This window comes from Lygodium microphyllum, chromosome 11, assembly GCF_053477565.2.
Source record: "Lygodium microphyllum isolate KBCC chromosome 11, Lygodium_microphyllum_v1.1.10, whole genome shotgun sequence".
In the NCBI taxonomy this organism is placed as follows: Eukaryota; Viridiplantae; Streptophyta; class Polypodiopsida; order Schizaeales; family Lygodiaceae; genus Lygodium; species Lygodium microphyllum.
In genome coordinates this window covers 34,247,959-34,263,792 of record NC_141145.1, presented here as the reverse complement: position 1 = coordinate 34,263,792, position 15,834 = coordinate 34,247,959, and the positions used below count along the sequence as shown (strand labels likewise).

Sequence of the window (15,834 nt, the reverse complement as noted above, 5' to 3'; positions counted from 1 at the left end):
TCGGTTATGGCTCATGGAATGCATAATCCAATGTATGGCGGCATCGGTATGATGCCTGGTATACAAAATCACGCATATGGGCAAGCATCGGTACCCTATCGTGCTTTTGGGACTCAAGGAATAAGTGCTGGTCATGCAAATGCTCCGTTTAATGCTGGCTATCATGGAAATGTTAGAGTTCATAGCCTGTTTTTTAGGCAGCAGCACAGCTGGTCCAGCAGTCGGACCAGCTGCACAGTCGGACTGTGCAGTCGGACTGCCACGTGGTAGTCCGACTGCCTGCAGCCATTTTTATCAGGCTGCGCCCCATTTTTGAGCCCCGTTCTAGGTGATTTTTCGCCTATTTATTGCTGACGTTTTCAGCAGTCTGGCCACTATTCTCTGTCGCAGATTACAGACCGGTGCCGTGCAGATTTCTGTCTCTGTTCACAGATTTCAGACAGCAGACAGTGCAGACTGCAGCAGACTTCGAGGTGGACAGCAGGTCGCATCGTCGAGGTGGAGACACGCAGTCCAGCGTACTGCGCCCGTGTATATCTTTGTATTCAGCATTCTTTATACAGCAGATCTTCATTGTACACTGTCTCTTTCTCTCCCTTTTCTCTCTGCGTTCTCTCTCTCTCAGTCCTACGCTTCCGCACCGCTGCACTCTGACATGGTATCAGAGCAGTGTTTGAGGGCTGACTGAGCGCAGAATCAACCTGAAAAGGAGTTTCCATCGCGACACAAATTTACGTTTTTTGCGTTTAAGGGCAGACAGGAGGGCTGCGCCTTGGAACAAGGCTGAAACGAGTGTGGGCGCACAGGAAAGGAGTACAGGTGGTGGATTTGTTGCTGTTTACTGCTGTTTTACGCGGAGAAAGTTTGAGTTTTCAACCTAAAAGTGCAGGTTTTGCTTTTTCATCGCCTCCGGCGGGTGAAGAAGCTTCGGGACGCGGAAGAGCCTTAGCAGGCTGAGTTTACCCAGTCAGAGGGGGCTGCTTTTGCGTTTGAGAAGGCATTGCAGGTGAAGATGTCTACAGAGATGGACTTGGAGTTCCAGGCGATTATGGACCGGAAGGTGCCTGTCCTACCGGCTCTTCCTACAGATCAGAAGCTCGACGGCGACAACTACCGCATTTGGCGCGTTATGATGTTGGCCATTCTTGAGTCCTATGATTTGGCGGAGTTGGTACAGGAAGATATTGACCGGCCTTCGGTAAGAGATGAGTCCAAACTCTCTTCCGATGCTCGTGCGGAGTTGGCCAGGGCCCAGTCTCATTGGGACAAACTGAATGCCAGGATTCGATCCTTTCTCTTTCTATCATGCACTACAGCCGTGATCGCTCACATCGAGCACTTGACGGTGGCTCGTGAGATATGGCTGGAGCTTGATCAAATGTACAATCGGATGACCCTGATGAAGAGGGTTTCTTTGGAGGTACAGATGCGGACCTTGTCCGTCAATAAGTCTTCTTTGCTAAGGGAACACATTAACAAGCTAAGGCAGCTACAGATGCAGGTTCAGAATGCGGGGAAGCCAATTTCCTCCGAAGACATGGCGATTACACTCTTGTCCCAGTTGCCGCCACGATTCGGTACATTTTACTCTGCCCTTATTGCTTCGGGGCGAGAGTCTACTCTTCGGTGGGAAGAGTTGGTTCCTATGGTCTTGGACCAAGAGGAACAGTTAAAGGGACAGAATGCTTCCAAGACGGAGGCGTTGACAGGTCAAGCCTCTCAGAAGAAGGGGAAGGACCAAAAGAAGAAGAAGGGGGATAACAAGTCCAAGAAGGACAAGGAGAAGGACAAGGACAAAGACTCCACATGCCATATTTGTGGAAAGACTGGCCATTGGAAGAAGGATTGCCCTGACAAAGACTCGAAGGACACCAAGAAGAAGGAAACCAAGGATTCTGGAGTGGTGGCTGCACCCTCATCAGCTGCATTTCTACATTTAGTTGTCATTGAGGACGCTTCACCGAATGCTTCTGATGCTGCGATGGCGGCTCCCCAATCTCGAGAGTGGATTATTGATAGTGGTGCCTCACGGCACATGACTCCTTCATCAGATGGTGTTGCCCAGCTGCGACCTTCGCGTGGGCAGGTTCTCATTGGAGACAGCTCTTCAGTTTCTATTGCAGGTCGGGGTAAGATGCAGCTTATTCCGGATGGACGAGGTGGCACCCATACCTCAGAGGTTTTGCATGTACCAGGATTGGGGTACCATCTCCTTTCAGTTCATAAGATTTGCTCCCTTGGTCTTTTGGTGGAATTTGACAGTTCTACTGTGCGAGTCCTTGATCGTGAATCGAGGAAGGTTCTATCATCTGGATATGAGGAGAACGGCATTTACAAACTGAAGTCTTCCACTGCCCTCTCTTCTCTTCTTCTTACTACACAGTCACAGTCTGAATTATGGCATGCTCGGTTTGGTCACCTGAACTATGACTATCTTCGGAAGGCGTCACGTGGACAGCTTGTTCGAGGGTTGCCGGATATAGTGGTGAGCCAGCAGCCATGTGTCTCCTGCATACGGGGGAAGCAGCATCGGGATGCCATTCCCCACACAGCTTCGCGGCGGTCTACTTCACCGATGGAGCTAGTATCTACGGATCTATGTGGCCCTATGAGGAATGAGTCCCTGCGTGGGAGCTCGTACTTCATGCTGATCGTGGATGACTATAGCAGGATGACATGGGCCTACTTTTTGGCACTAAAGTCAGAAGCTTTCTCGCACTTCAAGGATTGGCTTCTCTTTGAGGAGAACCGATCAGGCCGGAAGTTGAAGACCTTGCGATCCGACAAGGGAGGTGAATTTGTGTCTAATGAATTTGCTCGGTTTTGTGCAGATAGAGGAATTCACCAGGAGTTTGCCAATACCAATACTCCTCAAGAAAATGGTATTCTAGAACGGAAGAACCGCAGTGTGATCGAGATGGCGCGCACCATGATGGAGCACCGACAGACCCCTCAGGTTCTGTGGGCCGAGGCTGTGGCTACTGCAGTCCACATCCTTAATCGATCCCCTACTTCGGCCGTGGAAGGGATGACTCCATTTGAGGCTTATTTTGGGACTAAGCCAGATGTTTCTTACTTTCGGGTCTTTGGGTGTGATGCCTATGTTCACATTCCCAAGGCTCACCGTGACAAATTTGAAGCGGCTTCCCGAAAACAGGTATTTGTTGGCTATAGCTCCCAGTCCCAAGGCTACCGACTGTATGATCCCGTCAAGCGGGATGTATATACTAGCCGTGATGTGCGGTTTGTGGAGGTTCCGGCTTCTTCAACGGGTGAGGAGCATCCCGTTCTTGGAGATCCAGGGGAGAGTTTGGCTCCTTCTACAGTTCCATTGGAGCCTGTGCCGTTTGATTATGATTCTGTTTCTGACACAGAGTCTACTGTTCCACCGGATCCTTCTGAGGAGTTACCACCGGTGGACATTCCAGAGTCTTCTACTGATGGAGAACGACGAGGGGAGGTTCGGCCTCCTCCTCGCTGGGCCCGTGACACACTCCGTGATTCAGGGATCCAGGGGGTTCCTGAGGAGTGGGGACCGCAGGATGGTCTGCGGCGGTCACGGAGGCACCAGGCGCATTCTTCGGAGCTTGTTTGCTCCAATTATTGTTTGATGTCCCGAGTTATGCAGGATCGAGAGCCCATCTCCGTGAAGGAGGCTTTACAGTCCGCCCCATGGAAGAAAGCTATGGAAGCTGAGTTGGAGGCTATTGAGAGGAATGGCACTTGGTCACTTGTGCCACGCCCCCCGAAGAAGAAGGTGATTGGAGTCAAGTGGGTTTTCAAGACCAAATATCTCAGTGATGGTACTTTGGATAAGCACAAGGCTCGCCTTGTTGCTAAGGGTTTTGCCCAGCGCCCAGGGATTGACTGTCATGACACCTTTGCCCCTACAGCTCGTATGGCAACCATTAGAGCTGTTCTTGCTTTGGCTGGCCATAGGAGATGGCCTGTTTATCAGCTGGATGTGAAGTCGGCCTTCCTGAATGGTGATTTGAAGGAGGAGATCTACGTTGAGCAGCCTCCTGGCTTTGGTTCTTCAGATGGGAAAGTCTACAGGTTGAAGAAGGCCCTGTATGGTCTCAAGCAGGCTCCGCGAGCTTGGAACGAGAAGATTGATTCGTTCCTCCAGACTCAGTTGGGATATCGGCGGTCCAAGGCCGATCCGCAGCTGTATGTTCGCACTTCCGGGGACGGTTGTGTGCTGTTTGTATTATATGTTGATGATTTGATTGTCACAGGTGATGATGCACAGCAGGTCCAGGAGACAAAGTCAGCTTTACATCGGACGTTCGAGATGACGGATTTGGGGCTACTCCATTTCTTTTTAGGACATGAGATTTATCAGTCTCAGAGGGGGATTTTTCTCTCCCAACAGAGATATGTACAGGAGCTCTTGGTGTCTTTTGAGATGGAAGATTGTCGGGCCCTCTCTACTCCTATGGATCCGAACTGGAAGGCCACTTCCCACTCAGCTTCTCCTTTGGCGGATGCTTCCCGCTATCGACAGTTGATAGGGTCTTTGATTTGGCTTCTCAACACCAGGGTTGATCTATGTTTTGCTGTTGGGCTCTTGGCAGGGTTCATGAGTGAACCTAAGACAGTGCATTGGCAGGCTGCTCAGAGGATACTTCGGTATCTGAGGGGGACGTCTGATTTGGGGATTCATTACCCCGCAGGGACAGATGGGTCAGATCTTGTACTTGCAGGTTGGAGCGACTCGGATTGGGCCGGTGACGTGGACCACAGGCGGTCTACAACATGTTACTGCTTTACTTTGGGTGCAGGTGTTATTTCATGGAGTAGCAAGAAGCAGCCCATGGTAGCCCTTTCGTCTACTGAGGCGGAGTATCGGTCCGCATCTTCCACCACATGCGAGGTTGTGTGGCTTCGGAGATTGTTGGAGGAGCTTGGGTGCCCCCAGACTCGTCCTACATTGCTGCGATGTGACAATGAGAGTTGCATTGCCTTGGCAAGGAATCCTGTTTTTCATGCCCGGACGAAGCACATTGAGATCCAGTACCACTTCATCCGAGAAAAGCTTCTGGATGAGACTATCACTGTGGAGTATTGCAAGACGGAGGATAATCTTGCGGATTTGTTTACGAAGGCGCTTTCTCAGGCTCTACTTCGGCAACATTCCAGATCCCTCAGGCTTCTGCCCTGTCCAGGCTCTGAGAGGGGGTGTTAGAGTTCATAGCCTGTTTTTTAGGCAGCAGCACAGCTGGTCCAGCAGTCGGACCAGCTGCACAGTCGGACTGTGCAGTCGGACTGCCACGTGGCAGTCCGACTGCCTGCAGCCATTTTTATCAGGCTGCGCCCCATTTTTGAGCCCCGTTCTAGGTGATTTTTCGCCTATTTATTGCTGACGTTTTCAGCAGTCTGGCCACTATTCTCTGTCGCAGATTACAGACCGGTGCCGTGCAGATTTCTGTCTCTGTTCACAGATTTCAGACAGCAGACAGTGCAGACTGCAGCAGACTTCGAGGTGGACAGCAGGTCGCATCGTCGAGGTGGAGACACGCAGTCCAGCGTACTGCGCCCGTGTATATCTTTGTATTCAGCATTCTTTATACAACAGATCTTCATTGTACACTGTCTCTTTCTCTCCCTTTTCTCTCTGCGTTCTCTCTCTCTCAGTCCTACGCTTCCGCACCGCTGCACTCTGACAGGAAATTGCCTCTACACTAGCGGATACACTATGCCTTTCATGTGAGCTTGTTGAGGCATTTTTATGGTAATGTGCCTAAGGATGTATTTACTGAAATTTAGTCCAATGTAGAGGAGCTGAATGAGATATTGGTATCTGAGCAGATTTTGGCACATAAGGAAAGGAAGGTCAGCGGTAAATGAAAGGGAGAGAAGGATCGAAGCTTGGACTCGAGAGCTATGGTGGGAGAGCAAGAGCAAGAAAGAGAGAGACAAGAAATGGGAACTCTAACAGTCACAATGTGTGACCGGGCCTTCCTTTATTCAAACTGTCACTAAAAGAATAAAGAATAAAGTGACGGTGACGGGCGCACGCCACCTGCAGTGTGCAGTGGCGGTGATTGTTAGTGTAGTAATACACGGGCGGCTAGGCAGAGGCGCCTTTACCCCCAACAACCTCCCACTTAAAGGCAAATCTGCCCCAATGAGGAGTAAAAAGAAAAAGAAAAAGACAATACAATATGTACACATGTACAATAGGATGAGGAAAGACATCATCTCATCCCACGCCCATCAACCTCCTGAGGAAGGCAAAGCACTCTGTAGAGAGGCTTTTCGTGAGCAGATCTGCAGGATTTTGGTCAGTCGAGATCTTGACAAGATCAACAGACTTGTCCTCAACGACCCCACGTATGAAGTGATACCTCACCTCAATGTGTTTCGTCTTCGCATGGAAGACCAGATTCTTGGCTAACTGAATAGCACTCATAGAATCCGAATGTAGTGTAGGGATAGCATCAATACCAAGGTCCGCAACCAAACGACCCAACCAAACGGCCTCCTTGCAAGCCTCAGTGGTTGCAACATACTCGGCCTCTGTAGTAGAAAGGGCCGTGCATTTCTGCACCTTGGACATCCAAGAAACAACACCTCCAACATATGTGAATACATAGCCAGAAGTGGACTTCCTACTATCTGCATGTCCTGCATAATCAGAGTCAGTGTATCCCACGACTCTTGTATCCTGGCTGCCATAGCATATGCACATATCTGCACTGCCCTTCAGGTACCTCATGATACCCTTCACGGTATCCCAATGCTTCTTGCCAGGTATAGCCATATAGCGTACCACAACACCAACTGCAAAGGCAATATCTGGACGAGTGGCTATCATGGTATACATAAGATTGCTCACTGCGGATGCATAGGGAATCTTGGCCATCTCGGCCCTCTGCTTATTTGTCTGCGGACAAGCAGCCTGTGATACCTTCACATAAGAAGGCAATGGACAGCCAATAGGCTTTATGTCCTACATGCGGAAGCGCTCAAGGACTTTATGAATGTACTCCCTTTGTGACAAGTAGAGGAGTCCCTGATGCCTGTCACATCTAATGCGCATACCAAGTATGTGAGCGGCCTGTTCCAGATCTTTCATCTCAAAGCTCTTTTTGAGCTGAGCCTTAAGAGCATCTAGCTCATCATGAGCTTTCCCTGCTATCAGCATATTATCCACATAGAGGACCAAAATCAATAAAGAACCATCACGGGCTTTCTTCGTGTAAAGACACGGATCCATAGCACTCCTGCTGTAGCCCTGTGATTGCATAAATGCATCAAACTTATGATACCGCCGTCTTGACATCCATCTGGTATAAATCCAAGTCAAGCTGAGCAACCAAAGCCAAGACTAAGCGCAGGCAGGTCGTCTGACCCTCTCTGATCTTCTGAGCTGTGGCTCACTGTGAGCTTGCCTCTCATGAGGCGGTACATAACGGCTCTGCCTAGCACCTGGCGTCATAACAGATGGAATCCCCAATTCACTGTCTAAGCTGTCACTACTAGATGAATCATAACCTGCAGTGAGTGGACCTGTTACATCTTCAAAAACCTTTTCTTTTCCCTTATCTGTTCTCCCCCTCACTGACATATCTGTGTCAGTGGATGCAGTAGTGCGACTTCGTAATCGTCCTATCCAAGGACTCACTGTAGATGATACATCACTTGTCTGACCACTCATGGAAGTACTCTCTGCAGGAGTATTTTCAGCAGGATTCCCATACCAGGATGCTAACTCATCAAATACCACTACATAACACTTATAAGCTTTCCGTTCCTGTGCATATTCTATAAACATACTTTTCACTGCCTTAGGATCCAATTTCTTCCTCTTCTCATCCGGTATATGCACATATGCAATGCTGCCAAATACCTTGAAGTGTGAAATATCAGGTTTATGACCATACAGCCGTTCATACGGAGTGACATCATGAATCCCTGCTGTAGGGGTTCGATTCAGCACATAGACAGCAGTCACCACTGCTTCAGCCCAATAACTATTTGGTAGACATTTTTCATTCAGCATAGCTCTAGCTGACTCCATCAAAACCCTGTTTTTCCTCTCTGCAACACCGTTTTGCTGCGCTGTATAACTACATGTGAGCTGTCTTTTGATCCCATATTTAGCAAGATACCTGTCAAAGTAATTTGAGACATATTCACCTCCTCCATCTGATCTTAAGCATGATATGTAACAGCCCAATTCAGTTTCAGCATGTTTCTTGAAGTCTTTGAATGCATCAAACACATCATCCTTATGCTTCAAAATATAAAGCCAAGAGTACCTGCTGAAATCATCAATGAATGAGACATAATACCGTGCACCGCCAAAAGAAGCATTATGTGAAGGACCCCAGACATCAGAGTGCACCAACTATAAAGTCCTAGTGCTGTTTTTTACATGTCTCATGAAAGGAAACCGTGCCTACTTCCCAAACTGACATGTAGGGCATACATGACCAAAATCATTATACTTGAATTTAGGTAATCCAAGTACTACTTCTTTCTACTGCATAGATTTCAGCTTTTGTACATTGACATGTCCAATCCGCTTGTGCCAAATCTCTACATCCCGAATGGCACTCTCATCATGAGCAAACATGGCTGCCTTGAGTCCCGGAATGGTCGCATCCAATGTAAACATCCTGCCATCCCTTCTGCCCTTGGCAATTAACTTGCAGCCATTTCCATACTCCTCAATGAAACACCCATCTTTGTTGAACCTCACTTGCAAATTTTGTTCTGCCATTTGACTCAGACAACAGATTCTTTGTTATGGTTGGTACATGTAATACATCATGCAGGCCTTTCTTCTTGCCATCAGGCATCATAAGAGGAACAATCCCTTTATGCTTTATGTCATGTTGGGTGTCATCCCTAGTACATACATGACCATGTGTACCTGCAACCATCTCATCAAACCACTCTCCATGCGGTGTCATGTGGTTTGACGCTCCAGAGTCAATGTACCATCTGTCATCTCTATCATGTCTCGATGCATTTTTAGATACATGCTGCATGGCAAAGAGTCTATCAACTGGCTCATCATGAGCACCACTGGAAGATGCATAGTGCCCATGCTGTCTGCCCTTTGCCTTCATATCTCCCTGCTTCTTGTAACAATCCTTTGCAATATGCCCATACCGGCCACAATAATGGCAGTCCTTGTCCTTGTTGGACTGATCAGATGACTGCCATGAACCAGATCCACCACCTCTACCTCGGGGTGATCTCCCCCTGCCTCTAAACCCACCAGATCCACGCTGGCCTTGTGTATTTGCACCATGCCAATTACTCTGCTGGTACTGCTGTTCATAAGCATTACGAGTGTCACCACGACCTCGAAATGAACCACGACCTCTAGATCCTCTGCCACGCTAGCTAGAGTATAACACAGTGTCTCTACTCTGAGATGCACTGGAACCTGTATTCAAGCCAAGCTTGACTTCCTCATGCAGCAACAAAGCAACTAGCTCTTCCCAGCTAGGGGGCTCTTCTCTGACAGAAATGGAAGTGTCAAAAGCTTTATACTCTTTGCCTAAGCCATTCAAGGCAACAGCAATCATATCATCTTCTGATACACTTGAGCCAATAGTAGCAAGTTGATCAGCTATGGTCTTAATCTCCGTGGTATACGCCTGGATGCTCTTGCCATTCCTAGACATGTTGTTGAACTGCTGTTTTAACTGGATCTTCCTTGCATGTGTCATGGTTCCATAATTTTTCATCAGTATGTCCCAAGCATCCTTCGGAGTCTCACATCCAGTGATTTGAATTACCATAGCATCAGATATACATAAAGAAAACCAATGCAGCACCTTGCATGCTCTTTCATTCCATAGCCTGTAGGCTTTTGTCTGTTCATTTGTTGGATTGTGTGCAGGCAACTCAGGAGCAACTTCATCTCCTGTATATAGATCCCAATAACCTCTGCCAACCAGAAAGTTTTTCATTCTGAATTTCCATAATGCAAAGTTCTTGTTGTCCAACTTCTCTCCAACTATCTGAGTGATATTGTCAGTCCCATGTGCATTAGCCATGATGCAATAGATTGTCTATCAAGTGCCTGACTCCCTGCAGACCAGTAAGTATGACTGACCTATTTTAGTCCGTAACAGTTTATGACAGTTTCCTGCAATTAATTGCAGTAAAAAACCAGTAAATTTCAGCCCAGTATTGGCCCAAAATAGTCCACAATCAAGTTGTCCAACTCGTAGAAATAACTGTCAATACATATGCCGTGTACTTGCTTCAGATTGAACTCCTGTAAATCTGCCATGCTGATGGAGCACACAGTAGTGCTCAATACCCCCTTCACAAGGCTCTAAACAAGCCACAACCTGCAGCTTGACCCATAGAGTAGGCAATCACTCAATGCATACCTTCAGTTTACAATGGCATTCAGCCTGTTTGAAAAAATGACACAAGCCTTCAACTGCAGATCATCTTCACTCCCTCCTGCTCCAAGAGGTCCACCAAGTAAGGCTCTGATACCATGTTCAAAGTTGGAGAGAGAGAGACAAGGAAACTCCATTTTCTTGAGCCTTCAGGCTCTCAAGGTCATTCCTTCATGTTCCACACTCTAAAACTGAAAAGCACACACAATACAAAGATAAAGTGACCTAGTGTAAGTGTAGACTAGACAGACTAACTCTAGTCAGGTCACTAACTGACTACTAGCCCGACTTATTTAATGTAGTCACATGTAGACAGCTGCACACTCTAGCTTTCATAGATGTCGGTCATAGATAAAGACACACTGACGGTGAGCTTGATTTCTAACAATTAAAATATACATTTTAGCTGATTTTCTCTCTCTTTACAGCATTCTCTCATCTCCTCCAGTCTATGCTCAAGCATTCTCAGTAATTCTTAGCCATTGGTAGTAGAGTACAGCCATATTTGGCGGACAGCAAAGAGTTTACTGCTGTAAACCCTAAATTACAGCAATAATTAGGGTTTAGCAGCCACCTTGGGACCCGTGCCATTAGTCAAAGGCATTGTACACTGAAATTAGCACCGGAAATTCGTGGAATTGTGAGGATTTCAGATGCCAGCCCATCTATTGTGAATTTGGGGTAGCATTTGACCAGTTGGGGTTCCATTAGAGCAAGTCCTGGGTGACAATCAAGGGGCAATTTGCCCTAATGCTTTGCTGATTATTGGAACAGCAAGGGGCTTTTGAATCAGCCAAGGAGATCGTGAAATCTCGGCTTGTAATTTATCCATCAGCAATTGAAATTAAAGAAATACCGAAAGGGGCGCAAGTTTTGGGGCCAACAGGGTGTCCATTGTCCAAATTTATGAAGGTAAAGTGAGCATTTCAGTTTATGTTCATTTGCTAATTGCTGTAATTAAGTGCTTAATCAGGTTAAACCACCCTATCCGAGAAGGAAGGCTGGTTTCACTAACACCTCAAGGATATCTCACACCCTCAAGGTTAAAACAATTTCTACCATGGTTCATATTTGCAATAGGTCCCTAACTATTGCCTTGCAAAATATGACTCTTATAGGCCTTCTTTGGCAAGAAGCCTCTTAATGCCCATTTTTACATCTTTGGATGCAATACCTATGTACATGTCGATAAGAAAAAGAGGGAAAGCTCGATGCCAAGTCCAAGCAACATATTTTTGTTGGTTATAGTTGTATAACCAAAAGCTACATACTCTACGATCTTGATATTAGCAAAGTGGTGGTGACCCAAGATGTTGTGTTTGATGAGGACATTACCTTTGATACTTCCCCTTGATGGTGCTTCATTAGGTGGATCTTCACCTCCACCCCCTCCACCTTCGGCACCCCCTCTCCCTTCCAAGCCGCCTATTAGTACCTCTTCTTCTTCTTCTTCTTCTTCTTCGGCATCTCTATCTCTTTGTCCCTTACCTTCCCCTCCTCCACCAGATTCTCCTTTTTCTCCCCATTCTTCTTCATGGGACATTGAGTTGCGAGAGGGGGAGCCCCTTTCAAATGTAGGTTTACCACAAGTGCTGAAGTCCCCTTAGTCTTCCTCACAGAATAAGCAGCCTTATGTGATCCCCCAACGGTTTCAGAGATTCATGTAGGATCCTAGAGTTCTCTCTTTTCGAGAGACATTGGAGGGTCCTTGTTTAGTCAGATTGCAACAGCTGTTAGTGCATTCACATTGTGTGAACTATGCCCTTATGACTTGGGTTTTGGAGGATAGAGAGTCTAGCATTCTTCAGGAGGCCCTAGCACAAGAGACATGGCTCTGCGCTATGGAGGAAGAGCTTGATTCTATCAAGTGCAATGAGACACGGGAGTTGGTTCCAGGTCCATCGAGTCAAAAGGTGATCGGTGTGAAGTGGGTCTATAAGACCAAGTACTTGGCTGATGGCACCTTGAACAAGCACAAGGCAAGGGTTGTTGCCAAGGGTTTTGCATAGAAGGCAGGTTTAGACTACAGGTTTAGACTACTTGGAGACCTTTGCTGCTCTGACTGCCCATATGCCTACCATTTGGGCTGTTCTAGCTCTTGCAGCTGACCACCATTTACTCATGTGTCAGGTGGATGTGAAATCTGCGTTCCTGAATGACATTTTTCAGGAGGAGGTACACTTATAGGATGGCCATAATGTGGACAAGAGTCCATAGACAACTTAACGATTTTCTCAGTGAGCTCCTGAGAAAATTGTATGTAGCAGTCAGACTTGCAGCACCTCAACAACCCCATGATTTTTTAAAATGCTAGCCTTGAGGAAAGATGAGTCACTTGAGCAACTCAATCTGCAATGCTACAAATACAATTGCCTTTCAGGAATTCTTCCTAAGAGAACATCATCCGTTTGGCTACCATACTTTTGTGTCAAAGTCAAGCTACTACTAGATAAATACAAAACTAAAGAGACGTAATCAGTAACTACTTTCAAAACTAGAAAAGGTCAGTTAAATTGTTCTCAATCCTTATTTTCCAATGTCAATTTCTGGTTTGGAATTGGAATGATGTCTCCAGAAAATAGAACCCCATACTCAGGTTATCTTCTCACTTTACATATTTTTTTGACTTCCAAAAGTGTGATTTTTGAGTTTCGATCATTTGAGTTGTATTGAGTTCTCCATGTTTGTTGTTCCATTTGAGAACATGTGAAAATTGGAAAGGTTTTGATACTGGAAACAGTAGAAGCCCCTCAAATGATCTGTTTCACATATGTTGACATGTTTTGATCAATATAGTTTAATTTGTTTTTGTGTAAAAACAATAATCAGTAGCAGCAGAGAGGATGTATATAATCCAATGAAGAAGAATATAAGAGAATGAAATTTGAATCCTACTTTGCAGATGATAACATAGCAGCATCACAATGAGCATGAAGTTGGAGTGTTTTTGCAGTGTTCTTTAAATCTTAATGACAGTTGGTAGCATCTGAAAAATTTATCAGGATTTGTCATTTGATTATATCTGCAGGTATGATGTTAGATGTATTTATATTCCTACAACTGACAGATCGTCGTGGGAAAAACTAGTACACATATTAATTCCTCTTCTAAAGAAAGAGCAGGTTGCTGCTGGTCATAAATGTGATATAACATTAGTTGGCGAATCATTTGGTGGACCATTGGCACTTCACTTGGCTCTTTCGGCTCCTGATGTATTTTCTCGTTTGGTGCTGGTATGTTTTATTCCCCTGGAAGATTAGTCAGCAACTCTAAGGTTATTCAACAAGAAGAATAACGGATGCTGGTTCTGAGTAGGTGAACCCTGCCACCAACTTCCAAAAGAGTAACCCTCTTGCGAGTATTCTCTCAGGCACTGGTTTGCTGGCATTATTTCCTGAGGAATTATACAAAATCGCCCAGGTATCACTTCACACACAACTAATGCCTAGTATCTCTTCCAACTTGAAAAGACAAGGCAAATTTGTGCAGTAGATTCATCTAGATTGATGGTTGTGTTACGTTGATGAGTTCTTAGTCTTTATAAAGCTTAGCCTGCACTTTCTACCTATTCAGTAAACTTAGTTGCCTTTGATGCTGGAAGACCGAAGTCATCAAATTTGTCATAGAAAAATTTCACTGCCATTTATTGCAACAAAATACAAAGCAATGCTTGAGCATTTGAGCAAAGGTGTACTAAGTCATGCATGGATGGGTTGTGCAACTGTACGCATACTAAATAGAGCTTACTACTCCCATATTAACTGGTCATACCCCTGCCATTGATTTCTCCTTTTAGTGCTCCATCTATTCCCTTCTCCCATTATTTCTGTTTGTCTTGCCTGCTAGCCTTGAAGAGCTCATTTTCATTCTCATAAGTATAGTTAAAGCTTCCTTGTATCAAGGTCCAGAGTATCAATGGACTGCATTCTTCCAGTCAAGTTTTTCAATACAAATGGATGTTTGCTGTCTGATGGTGTTATTACCTCTTTCAGAAGCTAACTCCAATAACAAAGTCATATCTAGCCATAATTTGGCATCTAGAATCCTGTTCCTGTACTGCAGAGTTGATTTTCTGAAAACAATTACACAGCTTTAGCTGTATGACCAGGAAACTGAAGGTGCTCTACATGATTTCTGGACGAGATACTATGTTGTATTATTGAGTTTGCGGCTAAGAATTTTGCTGATTTTTTTTGGCTAAAAGTTGCTTCATTCAAGAGCCAAATATCAGTGGGGAAACAAGTTTGGATGCATTCTGTAAGACTTGTAAATAAATCTTAAATGTCACTTGGTTAACAGCATATCCACACAATCACGTCTTTCTACTTTTGAACAGTCCAATAGTCTGGAGAGGGCATCCTTTTGTATAGCATGATACTTATATATATAATCTGTCAAGAGGGTCAGAATATCTCATATGAATTTGGGTACAGGATATTTTACTACCCCTTATGGTTAACAGAGAACGAGTCAGATCTCAACCACAGGATATATTATCTCCTGTTGATCTGGTCCCAGTGGCATGTGCAGCATGGCGTTTTTTACTTCTTAATGACAGCAGTGGATTGACTGACGAAAATCTCAACTCTATAAAAATCCCGACACTTGTGGTAGGTGTGACTGTGTCAGGTCTTCATATTTAAATGAGAGAGATTTGATTAATTTATGTTCTTTGTATTATGAACAATATGTTTTTGTGCTGATTTTATGTGAAGCCACTAGCTTATGTTTTGGATGCTCTCGTCTTTCTGTCCTAGCAGATAACATCTGCAAAAGACAATGTGCTATCAGCAGTGGAAGAAGGGGGCAGGCTACAGAGACTTCTGCCCAATGCAAAACGTATCATTTTACCTCACAGGTGCATTTGACAGATCTTATATCGAATTCTTTTAAAGGTTTGGATGCTAATGCTTCTCATAAGTTTAAAGACCTACAATGGTATAGCAAGTCAAATAAAGAGTTAAGCTCAAGGGAACCAAATTTGGAAAACTAGGAATGTAGCTTTGAAACACTGAACTTGACGCATAGTGCTGGAAATTGGATAGTCAAGCCTACATTTTCCAGAGGGAAAGGCCCCAATGGCAGTTGTCTTTATGACACATTTAACTTTTACAATAGTTTTTGCTGGAGTGGCAATTATGAGCAGTATTTCCAAAATAGTTGCCTATGTAATGCCAATGCCTGGTTTCCTTGTTTGAGATGAGTCACCTGTGTGATTATGATGTCCACTCCTGCTCCTGCTTCTGAAATTTCCTTTTACATTCTTGGACTTGATCATGTAATTGCTGATAGTAAGGGAGGAATCCTTCCACTTGCTTTTTGAGGTCTGTCAAAGCTTGATACTCTGTCAGCGACTGGTGACTGCAGATGTGGCTTACCAATAGGGAATATGAATCAGGCCCCTGGGAAGTGACAAGTTGGAGACAATTCCACTTGGATTTTTCCTTGGGCTTTG

The 15,834-nt window shown here is 45.4% G+C and overlaps 1 protein-coding gene across 7 annotated transcripts in view; it reads left to right on the top strand.

Annotated features, from left to right (window-relative positions):
• The window catches only part of LOC148028691 (phytyl ester synthase 1, chloroplastic-like), an 89,777-nt gene that overhangs the window by 11,930 nt on the left and 62,013 nt on the right, over positions 1-15,834 (top strand). For all 7 annotated transcript variants that reach the window (XR_015692315.1, XR_015692311.1, XR_015692313.1 and 4 more), the window contains exons 2-5: positions 13,408-13,612; positions 13,695-13,799; positions 14,813-14,989; positions 15,140-15,237. Coding sequence is in view for 2 of the 7 variants with exons in the window: in XM_087687481.1 (XP_087543607.1) it covers positions 13,408-13,612; positions 13,695-13,799; positions 14,813-14,989; positions 15,140-15,237 (585 nt within the window). In the remaining 5 variants the exon portion in view is untranslated. The remainder of the gene's footprint in view (positions 1-13,407; positions 13,613-13,694; positions 13,800-14,812; positions 14,990-15,139; positions 15,238-15,834) is intronic.